At 38.8% G+C, this 20493-nt stretch overlaps 1 protein-coding gene across 6 annotated transcripts in view; it reads right to left on the bottom strand.

Moving 5' to 3' along the window:
* DLG2 (discs large MAGUK scaffold protein 2) overlaps positions 1-20493 on the bottom strand; it is a 2075147-nt gene that overhangs the window by 984700 nt on the left and 1069954 nt on the right. For all 6 annotated transcript variants that reach the window (XM_032356653.1, XM_032356654.1, XM_032356656.1 and 3 more), the window contains one exon: positions 9896-10057. In XM_032356653.1, the coding sequence (XP_032212544.1) occupies positions 9896-10057 (162 nt within the window). The remainder of the gene's footprint in view (positions 1-9895; positions 10058-20493) is intronic.

The raw sequence follows: 20493 nt of genomic DNA, 5'->3' as shown, positions 1-20493 counted from the left end.
GACCAGGAGCTTTTGTGTCTGGATTCAGTACATGTGTCTGTCAAGGCCATATTTCACTCAGCCATTTCCTTTCACCAAGGTCTGGGTCTGGAACAAAAATGCATTATTCACAAGTATGCAAATCCCTGCCAAAACCTTCTTATGTTTTTAGTAACTAAGAGCTTCTCAATTTAGCCTTACAAATCTCAGGTTTTTCCCTTAAGACCATATGCTTCCTGAACCAACAGCTCAGCTACTTCTACCATCTAGTGGCAAGAGACAGAAATGAGCGAATTTTACATTTTTTTAAAAATCATGAATTTTCTAAAATAGTAAAAACAGCTTAGTTTTCTAATTAGTAATAATACTAAAAGTACTATGGCTAAAATGGAAAAAAATCCATTTTTTTCAGTTAATGGTTAGGACCCCATGATCATTGGATTCAAATATGTTTCATAAGGTATTTCTTTCTCTCTCTCTTTTTTAGTTATCAAGTAACAATTATTTGAAAGATATCTAGTGTTTGGCCAATACTACTCTATGCATGTCAGAGGAACTACATTTTTTTTAAATGGTATAAAATATGATCCTCTTCTACTAGAAATGTTTGACTCAGTTAAGAAACATCAGGCTCTGCACTGTGGTAAATCTTCATGGTCTCTTCAACAGTCTCCTTTCTATCCATAAATCCCTGGCATGGCAGTACTGTCTCTTGCACTGTAGTCCTCAGCTCTCTCCCCACTTCCTCGGGACAACCCCGGCCATACTGCTTCAACTACACTGAAGGCTCCAAGGCTCCCTTTCTAGATCAGCCCACTCTCAATCCCCAGATCTCTGTTTCAAACTGCATATGAAACCTATCAACCTGGATATAACAAAAATACCTCAAACTCCATTATGAATACCCAAACTCAGAATCTTTTTGCCACACCCTAAAATCTGCTTTCCTTTGGCATTTTTTAAAAAGATTTTATTTATTTTTTTGTTTGTTTGCTAGAGAAAGAACGGGAGAGCACAAGTAGGCAGAGGGCAGAGGGAGAAGGAGACTCCCTTCTCGCCCGATATAGGTCTTGATTCCAGGACCCTGAGATCATGATCTGAGCTCAAGGCAGATGTTTAATTGATTGAGCCACCCAGGGGCCCCTTCTTGGAATTCTTTTTATTTTTTTTTTTAAGATTTTATTTGTTTATTTGACAGAGAGAGAGAAAGAGAGACTGCAAGTAGGCAGAGAGAGAGGAGGAAGCAGGCTCCCTGCTGAGCAGAGACTCGATCCCAGTATCCTGGGATCATGACCTGAGCTGAAGGCAGAGGCTTTAACCCACTGAGCCACCCAGGCACCCCTCTTCTTGAAATTCTTGATTTCATTTCATGATTCTGCCTCCATAAAATCGGTCAAATGGGGGCACCTGGGTGGCTCAGTGGGTTAAAGCCTCTGCCTTCAGCTCAGGTCATGATTTCAGCATCCTGGGATTGAGCCCCGCATCGGGCTCTCTGCTCAGAGGTGGAGAGCCTGCTTCCTCCTCTCTCTCTGCCTGCCTCTCTGCCTACTTGTGATCTCTGTCAAATAAATAAATAAAATCTTTTTAAAAAATCAGTCAAATGAAAAAAAAATGTGAATTAGTCTCTATTTCTCTCTCTTCTCTACTTTCTGTACTTATTAGGTATCAAGGTCCTGATGATGTCTCTTCCTAAATAAGCTTTCTAGTCTATCCCTTGTTCCACCCCAATGCCTCTGCTTTAATCCCAGAGACTTTCCATCTCTGGTGTTTTACCTGATGCCCTTGACTGTGATATCACTGTTTTCTTCTACTTTGCTACATGACATGATTAATATCCTAATTTGAAAATCTGACCAGCTTTCTCCTCTTTCAAACTGTACAGTCACTCCTCGTTACCTTCAAGGCGAAGTCTAATCTCCACATAAGACCCTTCATTACCTGTTCCTACCCATCTCTCTTGCTTTGTGGCATGCTTTGGGTGGGTACTTCTTCCTTCATCCTTTCATTCTCTCCCTCTCCCCTTCTCAACTATCTGCAATTTCTAGAATCTTTCCATACTGCTACAAGATTGTTGGAATCTAGGACAACTATGGCCTTTCTCCTTTTATAGGTCCTACTTCCTTCAAGTAAAACAATGACCTACTCTATGATGCTTTCTCTGATCACATCCATCTCTAGCACTCTAAACTCAGAGAAAATTAAACCACTTCTCTAGGTCTTGGGAATTTGCCTATTGTTTGATCATTTCTTTATTGCACATGATATGACATATTTTATGTATGTATCCCAAATTTGTTAATCTAACTTTAGCATGTAAGCAACCTGAAGGCATATTCTTCCTTGTATCCTCAGGGAATAACATAGATCCCGGCATCAAGTAGGAAGTCAAAGAGACTCTGCTGTGCCAATGAATGAATAAATGAATCAATCAGCCAAACCATGTAAGAGATTGGTTCATATTAAACTTAACTGCATCTCAGAAATGCCAGATGATTTCCCCAAGTTTATCCAGCCAGAAAGTGTAGAATCAGAATTCAAACACATATTTTTTTTGCTCCAAAGCCCATGATGTTTTACAGTAACCGTAATACTTTCTGCCGGGAAGTAATGAAAATATAAACTAGGAACTACGAAGAGGGAAGTAAGAACCCTAAGGTATTTGAAAACAAAGAAGAACTTAAGATTAAAAAAAAATTACAAAACTAATCCCCAAGTTTCTAGTTTAAAATATCAGAATAATATTAATACCTCACTCACAATAAGGATAACTATCATTTTTTACTTATTTCTCATGTGTCAAGCTCTGAGCTAAGACCTTTGAATAGCTCTTTCTCAAAGATCACAGAGGCATATATGTGGATGCCACTGTCTTATAAATATAAAAACTGAGGCTAGAGAAAGTTAAGTAACTTGAGGAAGCTCACATTAGCTAGCTAGTAAGTAGAGGAACTGAATCTGATTGAGTCTGATTTCAGGGCTAGAATGAATTCTTGTTATATTTCCTATTGGTTATATTATCCTTGGGCTATGTCTCTGCTTTAATATTTTCAAAAGTGTATCTGTCCAACCAAAAAATTATTTTATTTGCAAAAAAGCGTTCCATGACCAAATATGTTTGGGAAATACTGTATAATAACCATAGTCCCATCTTACAGGTTTCTATTATATATTATCATATTAAAAACTTATAGAAATCCTTCAAAAAGTTAGTGGATTTAAATTCCCTAATAATTTCAGCATTCATGCTTTTATTTTTCTTGTAAAAATCCACCAATATTATTGGCTGATAAAAATCCACCAATATTATTTGGGAAATACTGGTTGAATTTCATTATAGATGACTGAAAATAAGGGAGGAAAAAGAAAATAAAACAAAATAAGAATAAGATATGGTCTAGTTACAGGAGCTTCTGCACTTTAAAAAAAAAATATTTTATTTATTTATTTGACAAAGATCAGAAGTAGGCAGAGAGGCAGGAGATAAAGAGGGAAAGCAGGCTCCCTGCTGAGCAGAGAGCCTGATGACGGGCTTGATTCCAGGACCCTGAGACCATGACCCGAGCTGAAGGCAGAGGCTTAACCCACTGAGCCACCCAGGCGCCCCCAGGAGCTAGCACACTTATTAAGAGAAAGACAAATGTAATGGAAAGGACAATACATAGCTATGCAAAAACTATTTAGAATAATAAAACAATATATATTTTTAAAAAGCTAAGTCAGGCAAGAATTAACAGGGATGGCTTCATGGAGGAAGGGGGATTATTATACTGTTGGGTAAAATATACTTTCCTATAAACCGGGTCTGGCAACTCTGGTAAGGAAACAGTGGAGCAAAGTACACTTCGTTATCTTTCTTGCCTACAATTTATATACCAGCTTCTTCATTTATAAGCAATCTCTCTTACAATTTCCCCAAACTTGCATTGCCTATAGTTTCTCCACTGTTTTCCCATATATATTCAACAAATGCACGGTGTTCCAAGGGTATAGAAATATATCCTAGCCTCTCCTATTCTGACTTTCCAGTAAAGCTTCTAGAACTGTTTATTCTGGCAGAAAATCACATTTATCTGATTAAAGATATTCACACCAATCTATGAAAAACAGCTTTAATCTTCCTTGTAAATAGTCATTGAATCTAAGATGGCTTTAACTGTAAGACACATCATTTTTTTTTTTACGTACCCTAGGAGATAGTGCCAATTTTAGTTGCAAGATGCCATTATTTAGGACATGTTTCAGATATGTAATACAGGAGGAAATATCAGCTTGAAAGTTGATGACAGTCTATATCAATGATGAGTAGGTCAGGGAAAAAAGGACAACAGAAATGGGAAAATGAAGTCTGTGCCTTGATTTCTTGCCTGTTTTGATATTAACGACACAAATCTCGCAGAAGGGGATTATTTATGAGTGTTTGTATAGCCACTTAAAAATAATTAACCCAACAATTGTTTGTTGAAGGACTAAGGACATAATAATGAACAAAACCAATACAAAACTTAACTGTGGGATGTTCATGTAATGATGGTAACTGATAGTAAATTTATTAAAACAAAGCTTATGGTTATGCAGAAAAGTAGAATTAGAACAACCTACTGGATTTCTGATTGAACAAATATCTTGTTAACCTGAAATGGAGCTTTCTTCCTTTATTAATTTGTGGTTGAATGTGTAACTTTTACACTGCTTATTTTGGAAAATGGTAAGCTAGTTTATAAAATTAAGCATATATGGAATGAATATTTTAAAAGAATAAGTAACCAAGTAAAAATTATAGAATGAGGTCTTGCTAGGTCCTGGGAAGAAGAACATGATTGATGGCTGTGGTTGGTTGGACTTATTTGAGATCTTCACCGACAGATATGTCTATTGTGAGGAGTAGATCTCAGTGAAGAAAATTCTTCAGTTGCTCAAGACAAAGTGTGTCTCTCCTGCCAAGATACACATCCTTACAATGTCAAAGGATTTTTCAAAAGGAAACTAGCTCCCCAATACTAGTTTTGTTTTGTTTTGTTTTTAGTCACAGGAGCAGAGAGAACATATTCCCTTGGAAGTTCATCACTGGGTGAACTGAGGTATTTTAAAGATAGAACTTATTTTCCTTCTATTTCCTCATAAAGTTTCCATCTATCATCACACTTGTTGGCTCTCACTTAGAAAACTGTATTTCTTAAACATTCCCTTATATATCTGCTTAATAATTATTTTTAAGGATAAGGCCATATGAAATAAAGGACCTTCTCCTTTTACATACATGGACCTGATAAGTGAAAATTTGAATCTGAGATCTCTTTAAAAATAGAAAAGTTTAGAGAAAGGTGATGTAGCACAGGAGTGATAAAGAATTCAGCCTTTCAGGGCACCTGGGTGGCTCAGTTGGTTAAGCGACTGCCTTTGGCTCAAATCAAGACCCACACTGGGCTCTTGGCTCAGCAGGAAGTCTGCTTTGCCCTTTGCCATCTGCCTTCCGTTCTGCCTACTTGTGCTCTCTCTCTCTCTCTCACTCTATCAAATAAATAAATAAAATCTTAAAAATAAAAATAAAAAACACAGACTTTGGATCCAGAGAGACCTGGGTTGAGTTACATTTACTTGCACTCCGATTTACTGGTTCTTGGATTGCAGGAAACTATTTAACTTTAAAATCGTGTATAATCTTGTAGAGATAAAATGAGATAAATGAAGTGATTTTAAAGTATTTGTCACGATAGCTGGCTAATAATAATAATAATACAATCAAAAACAATATTTGGTGAGTGGTTACTGTGTGCCAAACTTTTTCTAAGCAGTTTACATATATTACTTTATTTGATTAGTACACAAATCCCATGAGATAAATACTATTGCTACTTCCATTTTACTAATGAGGAGCCTAAGACAGAGAGGTTAACGTGATCGAGGTCACATAGCTACCGAATGAAAGGGGCGGGATTGAAATCCAGGTATTCTAAAGTCCAGGTTCTTAAAAATAAGCCTGACTTTTCCTCCTGCCTCATCCCCTCTCCTGCTCTCTCTCTCTCAACAGATACTCTGTAAAGATTACTCACAGATATAAGCTTCAGGAATGTGAATTTCTGTTGCGGAGTGAGAGTAAGTAATAAATAGTTAGACCTGAGATCTTTTAAGATAGGATAAGTATATGTAAAATCATGTTTTACTGCCCTTGGATTCCCGATCGCTTATTACGATGTGCATAGTAGAGACCCAATTAATATTATGGAATTGACTTAAATGGAAAAGAAAATTCTCATGTTTTATTATAAGCCAGCTTCTTTTGTGGAAGATTCTAGGTAGCATCTGAAGAGAAAGCATTCCCATCTTGAGGCAAAGAAAACAAATTCTATTAAATTCACTGCAAAATTGCATTTCTCCTTCTAAACCCATATTTCACAATGGCCAAGGCATTCTAATGAAAGCAGGCTAAGCAAGCCCATCTATCAGCCAGGCAGCAGGTGTGCACCAAAGGCAGATGACTCTTAGAACCGAGGCTTCCAGTGATAAGCGATGATGGAAGAAACGATTGACAAACCTGCAATGGTAAGATTGCTCTGCTAATGATTCAGAGCCTGCTCTGTGCAGCATTTCAACTGTTATCTAGCCATCTCACACTCTATTCAGGCATGCCATATGTAAGTTTCTAATTAATACTAGAGAGCTGCATTGTCTCCAAAGTAAGATTCAGGGGCATTATCTGATTGTGGGTTTTGCCTCTTCACTCTTCCTTCTTTTAATGCTTGACCCAAGAGGACCAGAAAGATCAAAGGAGCAAAGAAGTTGAAAATAAGCCAGGTCTAATTGAGAATTTGTACCTTCTTAGCATTTCTCTGACTCTAATAGACTTCCTTTATGAGAAAATAACACATTAGATTTTAATCATGGCAGGTTTTCCGAACACTTGAACTGTGATAATGTAATAATCCCTTAACAACTTGATTAGGAAATGTGTCCTATTGCTTCAAAAATGCATGTGCTTGAGCCTGCCTGTGTTGGAGCCAGCTCATGTTGGCTTACTTAAGAAGCCTCACTCGCTTCTTTTTTCCAAATGCAGTCAGTGGCTTCAGGTTGCTAGTCTAAACTCAGCCATAATGGGAGTATTTACACCATGAAACTGGCAAACTCTACCTATCAGTGTGTGTGTGTGTGTGTGTGTGTGTGTGTGTGTGTGTGTTTCTAGAAAAATTGTGCCTGTTTACCCCATCACTATTGTTGACCCAAGCAAGGTACACAGTCTGTTCATTAAGATGATCTAAAAGTACATCTTGTTCAGCATCAACAACACCTCTAAAATGTCATGGGGAAAAAGTCCTGGCTCCGAAATTGCTATTTCACAGTCTAGGCACAGAAATCCCAGATGGACTTATTTTTCCCTCCTCTTCACAGTACCTTGGGGGACACACCATACACTGGTGACTCCAAAAAGGACGGAAACATATTCCTACGTGGATGTTTCCTATCAGGGGTTTATCGCTCATAGATGACCACTTTTAAACCAATAGGGGGTGCCATCAGTCGAAGATACTACTACAGTAAAACCACAAGAACCTATAAATCATCTTTACAAAAAAGAGAATAAGAAATAAAACAGCAGGGCGAAACAGAAACAGAAAGCCTATGCTAAGGAAAATCACAATTGAAGATGCTTAATTTTGAGATTCCTGGAAGGCAAGGGATAAAGGGAAACGGGAAAGATTCCTTCGAGATGCGAGCTTCAGAAAAAGCAAACTTTTCATTTAACTCTAATAGGCATTTTCCAAATGAGGCAGTAAGTAGCATAACACATGTGTAATCACCCAAACTGTAGATATTTTGACAATTTTATGCTTAAGACTTAACATACAAAATGAACATTCTATTATGCTTTTATTGTTTTATTTATTTTATTTGTTCGTTTACTTACTATAAGCAGTTTAGCTTTAGACGAGCCCTGATGAACCTACCCAACACTTGGGAGCTCTGCTCTAGAGCTAATTAAAATGTGCCAGGAAAGGGAGAAAGACAAGCAGGGAGAAAAGAAGGGAGTTTCTGTGAAGGTTCTTACAAAGATTTCTTGTAAGAAAGAAAAGAGAAAAGAAACAAAATGAAAAAAAAGGAAAAGAAAAGAAAGGGAAAAGAAATAGAAAAAAGCCGAGATTTAAATTCTCTTAATGAAATGCAGGCTCCCACCCTTGGCCCTTCTCAACTTCTACTGGTCAGCACACAGAGTAAGGATGAGCATTTGTCTGCAAACATGAGTATTTGTCTAAAGAGGAATGTTTTCATCTGACCCCAAACTATAATCTTTGAGTCCTAAAGTCAGACTGGACCTTAGAAACAATTTTGTGTACCCTCCTGCTAAAGCAGTCCCTTCTACAATATCACTACCAGGTTGTCAGCCAGGCCTGGAAGATTCCTAGGGACAGGCAACCACTGCTTCCTGCACTAGTCTACACCTGTCTGGGGTAGCTCAAACTGACAGGAGTTGTGGTCTTACAATGATCCCCAATACACTTCCCTGTTAGTTATGCACAGTGGCTCTGTTTCTGCCCTCTGGGTGACACCAATATTTTCCACAGGACAGCTCCTGAGGTGTAAGAAGGAAATCCCTTGCCCTTCAACCCTTAATCTTTTCTTCCCCAAGCTAAACATACCCATTTCCATCAGTCATTCAATGATTTCTAAAAAGAATCTGGGAAGAACTGTACAATAAATTCCAGTGGTACAACGTTTTCATATTCTTACACATTATAACATATTTACTGGAATTTGACAATCAACCTAATATTTTAACTAATTGGTGGTAAATGGAGCTAGCTTATTTGATAATACATTTTTAGGATGCCAGGGTACTTAAAATGTACCAAATTTCAGAACTATATTAGAACATAATTTAGCCTCTCTGATGTCTTAGAAGGTATAGTAAGATTCTAGAAGGCACTGGGGCCACATTTATGGCTTTGTTTTTTATTGTGACACAGCTATATGGAAGTAGTGATGAGTGAATATTCTGGCTAACAAAATAAACAGTGAATTTTCTTTAGCACTAAAGAATTATTTTAGTAGGGTTTTTGTTTGTTTGTTTGTTTGTTTGACACAGCTATATGGAAATAGTGATGAGTGAATATTCTGGCTAACAAAATAAACATTTTCTTTAGCGCTAAAGAATTATTTTAGTAGGGTTTTTTTTGTTTGTTAGTTTGTTTTGTCTTGTTTTGTTTCTCATCTGCATTCACTTCTATTATATCATTGAGTCTAGTTCCGCTTTTCTTTTTTTAACTCTAATCGACATTTATGAGCTTTTATTTAAAGCACAAAATCCCATAGCAACATCAAAGAAAAGAGTAATTCGCAACCAAAGAGCACAGAAAGTCCTTTCATTTAATTGTCCTTTGCAAAAATACCATTTATCAAGACATTGTTTAAAAATTAAAGAAAAAAAGTAGAAAGTGTCAGAAAAGTATGACACCAAACAGAAAGAAATACAGTATAAAACTGAGATGTTGATGGCCAACTCACACAGATTTTTTATTAGTCCACATGATAAGGTGAACATTAGGTGCTGACATGTTATACTTACTTCCTTTGTTTTACCTGGGACTGGGTATAGGGGTAGAGAGGTGGCATTTGAACAGAATCTTGATGTACTCCTGGGTTTTCTAAGTATGGGTTTACCTTATTTTCCCTTTCAATTTTCATCCCTTGCTCTTTCCTTAGCCCAATCTTAGCAACTAAAAAAGAGTTTCCAGACATTCAAACAACCGCAAGAACAACTGCCTATTAGGGATTCTAGGTAAGCGTCCAAACCACAGAAAGACCCTTGGGCAACCATGGGCCACTACAGTGCTTTAACAGAGACTCCTTTCATCGGGTCAACAGACATCTCCCTTAGCATTGCAGACCAACCACTGCTGCCAGCTCTGAGAACGATCAAACTGACCTTCAGAGGAGAGATGTGAGACTGCAAGACGTATCCATGGACATTTTCTATTTGAGACAGGTTCTTTTCTGATACGTGCACCAGCTCTGGTCCTCTTACTTCATGGGTTAGTCGAGGTAAGGAATGATCGTGTGGAGCGTCCTCATCTTGGTATCGATACTTCTAGGAGAAAAGACAAGAAAGAACAGCAGAAGCATTAGTGTTGCAAAGGGTACAGTTAAGAACTTCCTATTCCAACTTCACTTACAGGACCCAGTGCATACCTACTGTTGACCGAAAAGATAACAAATATGAGGCTTTGCTGCAGATTCTTCTGGTGGCCACCATAAGCAACCTTGATACTGAACACTGAACAAGCCTCAGTACTGACCGACTGACAATTTGTTTTTACCAGATAATATGCTATCTCTGTTTTAAGGTACAGGAAGGGGAAAACAAATGAGACTGAGGTGATTTACCGAAGCCTTCCTTCTAATGACCAGAGTACCTAAGTGTGTGCTAAAATGTCTAGGTCAGGAATGGAGAAGGAAAAAAAAATGTATTGAGCAAAGAAACAGACTTCTAATATCTTCCATTCAGGAAATGTAATTTTGTTTCAGAATCGTGAAAGACTAAAGTTCCCTTGGAAATGAACAATTTTTACCACCCACATTATTTTTGTTGGCCTCAAAAGGAAGACAATCTTCTGTTCCTCTCATACTCAAAGAGAAGGAGTACTGATTTGGGTTAATCAGATTCTGGGACAAAGAATCACAATTTCCAGAGACAGAGCTTCCTTCTAAAGAACTTCAAAAATCAAGACCAAGGTTCTGCCTATTTTAGCAACTGAAAAGAGTTCCCAGGCATTCAAACAACTGCAGGAACAACTGCCCCGCTCCAGGAATACTACCGTCTATGTAGCCACCTGAGCCAGAAAAGTAGGAGTCAGCCAGACTCCATCCTATCTTTCACTCTCCCATCTGCCAATTTAATAATTCACGGAGTCTACACATGAAAAAATGTTCATCATCACTAGCCATCAGGAAGATTCAAATTAAAGCCACATTGAGATACCACCTTACACCAGTTAGAATGACCAAAATTAGCAAGACAGGAAACAACATGTGTTGGAGAGGATGTGGAGAAAGGGGAACCCTCTTACACTGTTGGTGGGAATGCAAGTTGCTGCAGCCACCTTGGAAAACAGTGTGGAGATTCCTCAAGAAATTAAAAATAGAGCTTCCCTATGACCCTGCCATTGCACTACTGGGTATTTACCCCAAAGATACAGATGTAGTGAAAAGAAGGGCCATCTGTACCCCAATGTTTATAGCAGCAATGGCTACGGTCGCCAAACTATGGAAAGAACCAAGATGCCCTTCAACGGACTAGTGGATAAGGAAGATGTGGTCCATATACACTATGGAGTATTATACCTCCATCAGAAAGGATGAATACCCAACTTTTGTAGCAACATGGACGGGACTGGAAGAGATTATGCTGAGTGAAATAAGTCAAGCAGAGAGAGTTAAGTATCATATGGTTTCACTTATTTGTGGAGCATAACAAATAGCATGGAGGACAAGGGGAGATGGAGAGGAGAATGGAGTTGAGGGAAATTGGAAGGGGAGGTGAACCATGAGAGACTATGGACTCTGAAAAACAATCTGAGGGTTTTGAAGGGGCGGGGGGTGGGAGGTTGGAGGAACCAGGTGGTGGGTATTAGGGCACAGATGGCATGGAGCACTGGGTGTGGTGCAAAAATAATGAAAATAATGAATACTGTTACGCTGAAAAAATAAAAAATTAAAAAAAAATTCACTGAGTCTGCCTAAATTTATACTTAAATAATTCTTGAGTCTACTTCATCCTCATCCCCCATTACCACCACTGCCCAAATTCAGGTTCAGATCAGCTCTCGTACGGGGAACCCCTGGGCTGTACAGACTGCCACTGAGATCGCTCTTTTCCAGTGTAGAGATTTCCTCTACACTGCACTGCCTGGCCTTCTGAAATCACAAATTGGCAAGTTCTTCTCTTTAAACCCACTCAACAGCCCCCACCACCCACAGGACAGAACTCACACTTCCTTGTACTATAAGGTACCCCTCAACACCACTACCTGAGCAAAGCCCCCATGACTTCTGAACACTTATTTCACCACTCCTACTTCAGGATTGTGGAATGAATATAAACATATCATTACTTTCAGGTTTTTAAAAAATACATATTTTTAAAAATTCTGGTAAAATACACATAAAAATTTCCATCATAATCAGGTTTAACTGTTAAGTGATATGAAGTATATTCATATTACTGTGTAACCAATCTCCAGATCATTTTCATCTTGCAATCTGAAACTCTATAGACATTTAACAGCAATGCCCAATTTTTCCAACCTCCAGCTTCTGGCAACCACCACTCTACCCATTCTACTTTCTATTTCTATCAATTTTACTACTTTAGATACCCTATATCAGTGGAGTCATACAGTATTTATTTTTTTTTATTACTGGCTTATTTTATTTCACATAATGTCCTTAAGGTTCATCCATGCTATAGCATGTGACATGATTTCTTTCCTTTTTCAAGGTTGAATAATAATATTCCATTGTATATACACACCACATTTGTTTATTCATTCATCTGTAGATGGGTGGTTTGGTTGCTTCTACCTCTTGGCTATCATGAATAATGCTGTTCTGAACAGAGGCATACAAGTGTCTCTTTAAAACCCTGCTTTTAATTCTTTGACATAAATACCCAGAAGTAGAATTGCTGGATTATGTGGTTATTACATTTTGGGATTTTTTGAGGAATTTATTAAGCTTTTTAACATTTCACATGTGTAAAACCATGTTCATGTTACTTATAACAGTTAGGAAATGCTTGTGTTCTGATAAAGATCCAAGAATGCCAAAAGAAAAATCTTGCAAAGTTAAAAGGATTATGTGGCTCCTCCAGGATTCTTCTAGTGAGATTTAGCTGGCTTAGAGAAAGATTCCATCCATTAAAATACACTTTTTACTGAACTATTTGGACAAATAACTATCAAGACACAGATAACAAACTCAGTTGAACTTATGTGGTGTCACAAATAACTTATTTTAAATTATTTGCATAAATGTAAGACACATTTTTAAGACTGATAGGGCCTTAAATTAGGCTATGAAACCAATCTTTATGCTCAATTAATATTTGATTAGTTACAAACTGTTCATTTTAACATTCATTGATCCTTTAGGCTTCAACTTGGCCTTTATCTTTTCTGGGAACATTTTGTGAACTGTAAGTCAGAAATTTTGTGGGTGTTCCCATAGTTCCCTGGAATTTTTATCAAGTTATGTGCCTGTGTACTTGTGTGTGTGTGTGTCTGTGTGTGTGTGTGTGTGTGTGTGTTGTTCACACTGACTATAAGATTCTGCGAGTACTGGACAGTTGAGTCTTGTTTATCCTCTTCTCTCCAGTCCTGAGGCAAGTGCCTGGCACATATACTTAATACGTATTTGTTGAATAAAGTTATAGGACAAACAAATGGATGAAATGGGGATCATTTGCTTAAGCTACAAAGTTATTTTGGCTGCAGGATGCAAGCTCCTTCATGTTATGAAAATGTTATGAAATCAGGTTTAAGTAAAAAAAGGCAACTGCATCACTTGCTTGACACAATCTTAGAGGACATCGTATTCTTAAGTATTCTCTATCTCTCTGCCTTATCATTTCTTTCAGTAAGATTTGCTAAGAATATAAATTGAATAAGAAACAGTTCTTGACCTTGAGAAAACCATGGAATATTAAATGAGTTCCATACATGTGTGGCTAAGCCACAATGCACAGTCCTAACGACAAGTATAAACTGAGTTCTGTGGGAACAGAAATAGGTCATCCCTAACTCCATCTAAGCCTTCCTAGTTGGCAACAGGATCTAGAATGATAACAGAAAGGAGGAAGAGATATTCTAAGCAAGGGCACTAACATGTATAAAGGACATAAGTGATAAGAAAGGATGATGTTTTGGGGGAACAATGAAATCCTGAAATGGATTATAGTGGATTCTACTGCACATCCCCCCAAATTCATGGAAATCCCTTCTCTACATTCAAAGCCCACAACTGCATACTTCTCAGAATGATCACACTTGGGTGACTGAAGCGTCTTCACTTAGATGGGCCTGGGAATTATAATGGAATCCCCAACTTCTATACCTCAAGTGAAATAAATCCTGTGGGGCCAAATACACTCCAAGGCATCTGATGGGATTGGGGTTGAAGCTTGTCTGCACCTGGACCTACATTCTTGCAGAACTTCTTGGTGCTTCCTCACATCCTTCACGGTTTCCTTCTGGAACCGCCTCCCACAAGTCATGCACACACCAATCCCCATTTTACATCTGGTGAGCCTGATGTAAAATTTGGGTGGAACTGGGATGTGAGGTACCGTGTGGCAAGACACAAGGCTGGGGATGCCTGGGTGGCTCAGTTGGTTAAGCAGCTCCCTTCGGCTCAGGTCTTGATCCCAGCGTCCTGGGATTGAGTCCTACATCAGGCTCCTTGCTCAGCAGGGAGCCTGCTTCTCCCTCTGCCTCTGCCTGCCTCTCTGCTTGTGCTCGCTCTCTCCCCCTGATAAATAAATAAAATCTTTAAAAAAAAAAAAAAAAGACACAAGGCTGAAAGGCAGACTGCTATTTACTGTAGACAAGAGGGAACAACCCAAGGGAGCTAAATGATGCCCTTTCTAGTGTCAGCCACATAGTCCCCCTCCTTTTTAAATTTATTTTCTTCCAGTGTCCTGCAAGAGATGATGAAGCAAGGGGTTACAATATCTGCTGACAAGTGCCATATTTAACTCAAAAACAAGCCTCAAAAGGAATCATCCTAGCAGGGCATAGAATCTGCTTGGATTCAACTTTGGCTGGACTATAAATCATATTTTTGCTTTGTACTAGATAGACAAAAATCAATGTTAAAACAAATGTTATTATTAAGAGAAATACTAATCCTAACACTAATGCTAATATTAAAGTCAATAATAATGTCAGTAGCTATACTAAATTATTATTTTTTAATTGATACATTTAATTTATTTTTGTATGCACATGAGCGAGAGAGAGAGTGAGCTGGAGGGAGAGGGAGAGAAAATCCAAAGCAGACTCTACATTGAGTATAGAGCCCAACACGGGGTCTGATCCCACAATTGCAAGATCATAATCTGAGCCAAAAGCAAGAGTCAGCCACTCAGCCGAACCACCCAGGCGCCCCTATGCTAAATTCTTTATATGTATCTTCACACCTGAGAGATAAGTGTTCTTATTCTCCTCATCTGAGGCTTGCATAGTTAGGCATTTTTTTCTAAGATTACATACCTGATGAGTGGCAAGCTAGGATTCGAACACAGGTCACTCTGACTCCGGAGCTAAAGTACCTGAATCTTCTTCTGAAGTTCCTCAAAGATCTTAGGAGACCCACTTTATTTTCAGGAAATATAATACTTAGAAAATCTTCAAGAGTCATCTAATAAAGGAGATTAAGCAACTCCGAAAAGGTCACATCCTGATTTCAGAATCAGTCCTAACATTCTGGGCAATTCTGAGTTATTTTTCATGCCAGGGCTTGTCTATTAACTACTGACACCATTCTGGGCATCTTTGAGGGTTTCTGTATTGCCTGTAAAAGGAGAGCCACTTAAAGAAGGCCTCTGTTTTGAAATCTGTGCTTTCCTTTTCCTGTCTTCGGCTTGGTCCATTAGAGGGGACTCTGGAGCAGAAGCAAGTTTGAAATCAGATTATATTTTCTCTCTCAGCTTTAAGAAGAGCTCAAGACAGGGAAGACATGCTCTTCATGCCCCCCCACCCTGGGTCTTAGCTCATTTTGTCCCTGACTTCTGGAATCCTATCCTCTTCTGAAGCTTATCCCCCATTCTGAAGCTTAATCCCTGACTCATGGACTCCCTCATCAGGTAAGCTTTTCAGGTCCTTGATCCTCAGACTGGGTGTATCTCCCCTTGGAAGGATTCTCTGATTGCAAAGGTTGAAAGGATCTGCTCTCATTGGGTTCAGCACAGATTTCTCTCATCAAATCACAGCTTTACACCGCAAAGACCTGCCCATGTGCCTATCATTCCTACCAGCCCCTGAGTGACTCTGGAGCACTGATGTAGCCATAACCATCCCTGAATCTCTAGGGCTCCACTGATGATGGCACTTACTAAAAGACCAGTTAAATGTGACTTTAACTGAACTAAACTTAAATAATCTGAGCAATACTGTGATATACCTGATCAAAAAGCTCTCCTACCTGAACCTGAATGGAATCATACTCACATTCCTTTTCAACCACAGAGCCTCCCATGTAGATGGACAAAGGACAGGAAGTCTGACTAGATTCGACTCACTACCTTTTGCTGATGCCCACGTGAGTCCAAACTACCCTGAGTTATCCAGACTTCAAAGGCAGGAGCCTCCATGCATCTGACCCATCACCTGAAGGCCTCCTGCACAGGCTAGAAGGTGATCCTGCACTGGCGAAGTGCGTGAGAGAGCTGAGGGAGAAGTCACAAATCTTTCAAGGCCCATAAATAAAATCTGGGTCTGTCTCTGTCTCTGCATAAGAAGTGCTCTGCTTCCCCCTTGCAGCAGGCGTCGGCACTGTTCTGATGAGAGACTCAGATCAAACTCCGGGAGCCAGACCAGGTTTGTGAACTCTGGAACAGCAAGTGAACCTGACCCATGGGAGCCCTTTGCTAAGAGTGTTTGAAAGAGTATCCCACTGAAAACTCAAAGCAACATTATGATGCAAATATAACATTAAGGAATGATTTACAGTTTCTTACACAAAGCCTGACATTTAGGAAATGCCCCCATCTGTTAGTTCTACCACCTCTGTTAACAACAGCGACAAATAGCATTTTCTGTGTTAGCCCCCTCTGCGTGATCTCAGCTCTTAGAGGGCAGGGAACCCTGTTGTCCATGTCCTGCAGAACGGTCAGGCCAGAGCATCAACCACACAGCTGTGGCTGCTAGACCACCACTGGAAGGAAGACTCTTAGTTTTATTAATGTGCTCTGGCAGGGGAAAAGAAAAAACAAACACAACATATTTTAGAAGAAGCATAAAGTCAGTAAGAAAATTAGGTAAATAATGAAGTTGCAAAGAGCAATGATTCCTAAGAAAGAAGTAAATGAAGATCAGAAAATAGAGAAAATCAAGAGCAAAGAATGTGGTCTTGACAAATGTACTCCATGGAAATAAAGGGTCTTCATATCCTCTCAAAACGAAGTTTAACTCCCAAAACAGTACATGCTTATCTGGGCCCGAATAGTTACTGTCTTATTTTGAGGAGCATATTTCATTTAAATACTTCGATATTTCTTTTTAGGAATTCCATTTACTTAGAGACTTGTACAGTATGTAGTCAGCCATCTCTCTTCTCCAGCTCCTTTACCCGTGATAGCTTAGCTTATCTGTTACCTGTGACCCATCTCCATTAGCATGATCCTCTCCAAATCCCTGTCTCCCTTTCTGGAGGGAAAACATGAATGAAAGAAAGAAAAAGAAGAAGATACAAGATACAAGAATGGTTAAGGCAACGATCAGATTGGTAATACACTCATTTCTTTAATTTAAAAAAAAAAATGCTCTGAATGTTACTTTGGCAAGAGCAGGTTTCTCTTTCCCCCTTCCATCCTTTCTGGCCACTATCCTAGTCCCTCCTTCAGGAACAGTCATCCATATGTTATGCATATGGGGGGGGGGGTCATTAGATAGGAGGACAATGGGAGAAAGAAGCACAAGATGGACCAGGAATGATTTTCACCTCTACTTCCTCAAGGGGGCCTCCTGGCTTCCCTTATCTTCCTGTACCACTCCACTCCCTGCCTCGCAGGATTTCAGGGTACCCCATACTTGCTTTTCAGAAAACTCATCTCATTTTTATTTTACATTTAATTTCCATTATCATTTGCTTAATGTTTGCTTCCTCTGTTGGACTGAAACCTCCATGGAGTCTGGTTACTGTGACCTTCAGTACCGGCTACATAAGGAGATCTCAATCAATGTTCATTGAATAAATCATCTCTGGCCAAATAAATCTCTCTTCAAATCCGTTATTCAAAGAGCTAATAAGGGCGGCTTGAAGCTCAGTGATTGCTGATCGCACCCAGATCTTCCTCAAGTGAAGTTACTCTTCCAAAACAAAACAAAACGGAAAACAACACCCAATGACCCACAATCAGCCATACAGCTGTCCCGAAGGACACTTGAAAGAGGAATGTTTGGGGGATTGGAGCAGGATGTAAGGAACATGACGGATCCGAGGGATGAAAAGCTCTCCCAGGTGCTCCATTTGAATTTTTTTCAAACAAAACTCAGAAATGAAAGGAAATACATTCCCGCTTTTTGCCACAAAGAACAGGACAAGCCAGGATGTTAATTAAATTACAAATCAGCTGTCTGCTTGCAGCTGACAGAGCTTTGTGTGCTTCCAAGCAACGTCAGATATTTTAAACCCCCTGTAATTACCTACAATGGAGGAACTGCCAAGAAGTTCCTTTCATGAATATTTAATGGATCTTAAGATCCTTTTAAAATAACGGACCATTTCAATAATCATGAGGGAACTTATTCTAGCTCAGTGCTGCCCTCCATGTGTTAACTGAAGATGTTGGAGATGTTCAGTTGGAGATGCTTGAAAAGAAAGGCAAGCTACCTTTCCTAAACTTCTCAAGAGAGGTAATTGTATGCTTAGATAGCACTTCTCTGAGCAAGTCAGAATGGAACTACAGACTTAGGATCTGGGAAAATAACCGGTGTGGAATTGGAAAGTGAATATGTATAAGATGTCACACACTCAGGTTGCTATTTGTCCTTTACAAAAGCACATTCAGAAACATTGTTCCAAGAAATTCTCAAGAACTGGAAAAAGAGGGTATTATCACTCTGATTTTTCCAAATGAAAGAACAGGAGCAAGTGGTCTCTAAGAGAGAACTCTTTGGAGTGTCAATGCTATTAGCAAAATGGAAACAAATATGAATAATCATTTACAGACAAATACATCTATCATCTTCCCCTTCCTTAGGCCTTCACAGTAGAAGAACTTTCTAAAACCTCAATGGTAGAATCATCTCTAGGAATGCTGGTTCTGGAGAAAGTGCCTGGACCACTTCCCTAGTCTATCATGTACTACATGACCTTGGGCAACTCATCAAACTCCTCAAACTCAAAACTATCCAGACTGGATATTCCACATCTGTAAAATGAGACTAGTATTTACCTCACATAATTTTTGAGAAGGCCAAGTGAGCCAATGCGTGGAATGAATTTAGTAGACTGTGAGCTGGTAAGTGGTCAAGTAGTATCACTTATGATTATTTTATTGTAACATTAAATTTTTTGTACTTACTTATGAAATACTATAAAGATCTAAAAACTAACAGTAAAAAATGGAGCCTTTCTTTATTGCTTTCAATTTCTTTAAACAACTCTCCCACTGCTATATAACATACAGAGTCTGTGCTTCAACCTCACAGCTCCCCTGACCCCACAAAACACTCTCCAGCCTTCCTCTATGCCATCTTCAATGCCTAAAAATCTTCCAGGCTCTTCCAAACCATCTCCACTCAACTTGACTTGCTCTGGCTATTCTAGCTCCTGTTACTCCTCTCTCTTCCCAATTTTTTTCATTCAACAAGAATTTATTTCAAGCTACAAAATAAGTAAACCATGGGGATATATTGAACACCATGGTGACTAGAGGGAATAATACAGTTAGTCCTTGAATAACATGGAAGTTAGGGGCACCAACCCCCACACACAGTCAGAAATCTGTATTTAACTTTTGACTCTCCCAAAACTTAACTACTAATAGCCTACTGTGAACTGGAAGCCTTAGAGATATCATAAACCATCCATTAACACATATTTTATATGTTATATGTATAATATACTGTATTCTTCTAATAAAGATAGAGAAAAAATGTTAAGAAACCTGTAAGGAGGATAGAATGCATTTATAGTACTGTATTTATTGAAAAAAACATCTGTGTGTAAGTGGACCCATGCCACTCAAATGCATGTTGCTAAAAGGCCAACTGTACTGTTAAAAAAATAAAAGAACGTATTGAGCACCTATTATGTGCCAGACATTGTAAGTGCTAGAGATACAACACTGAACAAGAAAGACACATCCTTTCCCCTTTGTTCTTGAAGTCTTCCCTACCTTGATAACCTCCCCAATTGTCTTTCAACTGGCTATTGCTCAACCTTCAAACTTAATTCACATATGGTTTCTTCCCAGATGCTTTCCCTGGATACCCAGGTTTGGCAAATTGTCCATGCTGTCATGACTGACACACTGAGAAGCTCTCTTTTTTCTTAGGGTTATTTTTGTTTGTTTTTAAACATGTACATATCTGCTTTTCTCAATGGAACATAAAAATGGCTTGATTCATTATTGTACCTCTAGCAGCAAACATTCCACCAATATATGTTTCCAAACTGAACTGCAGCTGGTGGAAATGTAAATTCCTCAGACTCTTATGTACCCCACCACACCTAGCACATCCTAGAGATAGTGTGTACTCAAGAAACATGTCTGGATTCTATAGGAGATCTGGTTATTGAACA

The sequence above is a fragment of the Mustela erminea genome, chromosome 9 (assembly GCF_009829155.1).
Source record: "Mustela erminea isolate mMusErm1 chromosome 9, mMusErm1.Pri, whole genome shotgun sequence".
Classification (NCBI taxonomy): Eukaryota; Metazoa; Chordata; class Mammalia; order Carnivora; family Mustelidae; genus Mustela; species Mustela erminea.
Note: the sequence above shows the minus strand (reverse complement) of the source record. Positions and strands in the feature narration are given on the sequence as shown.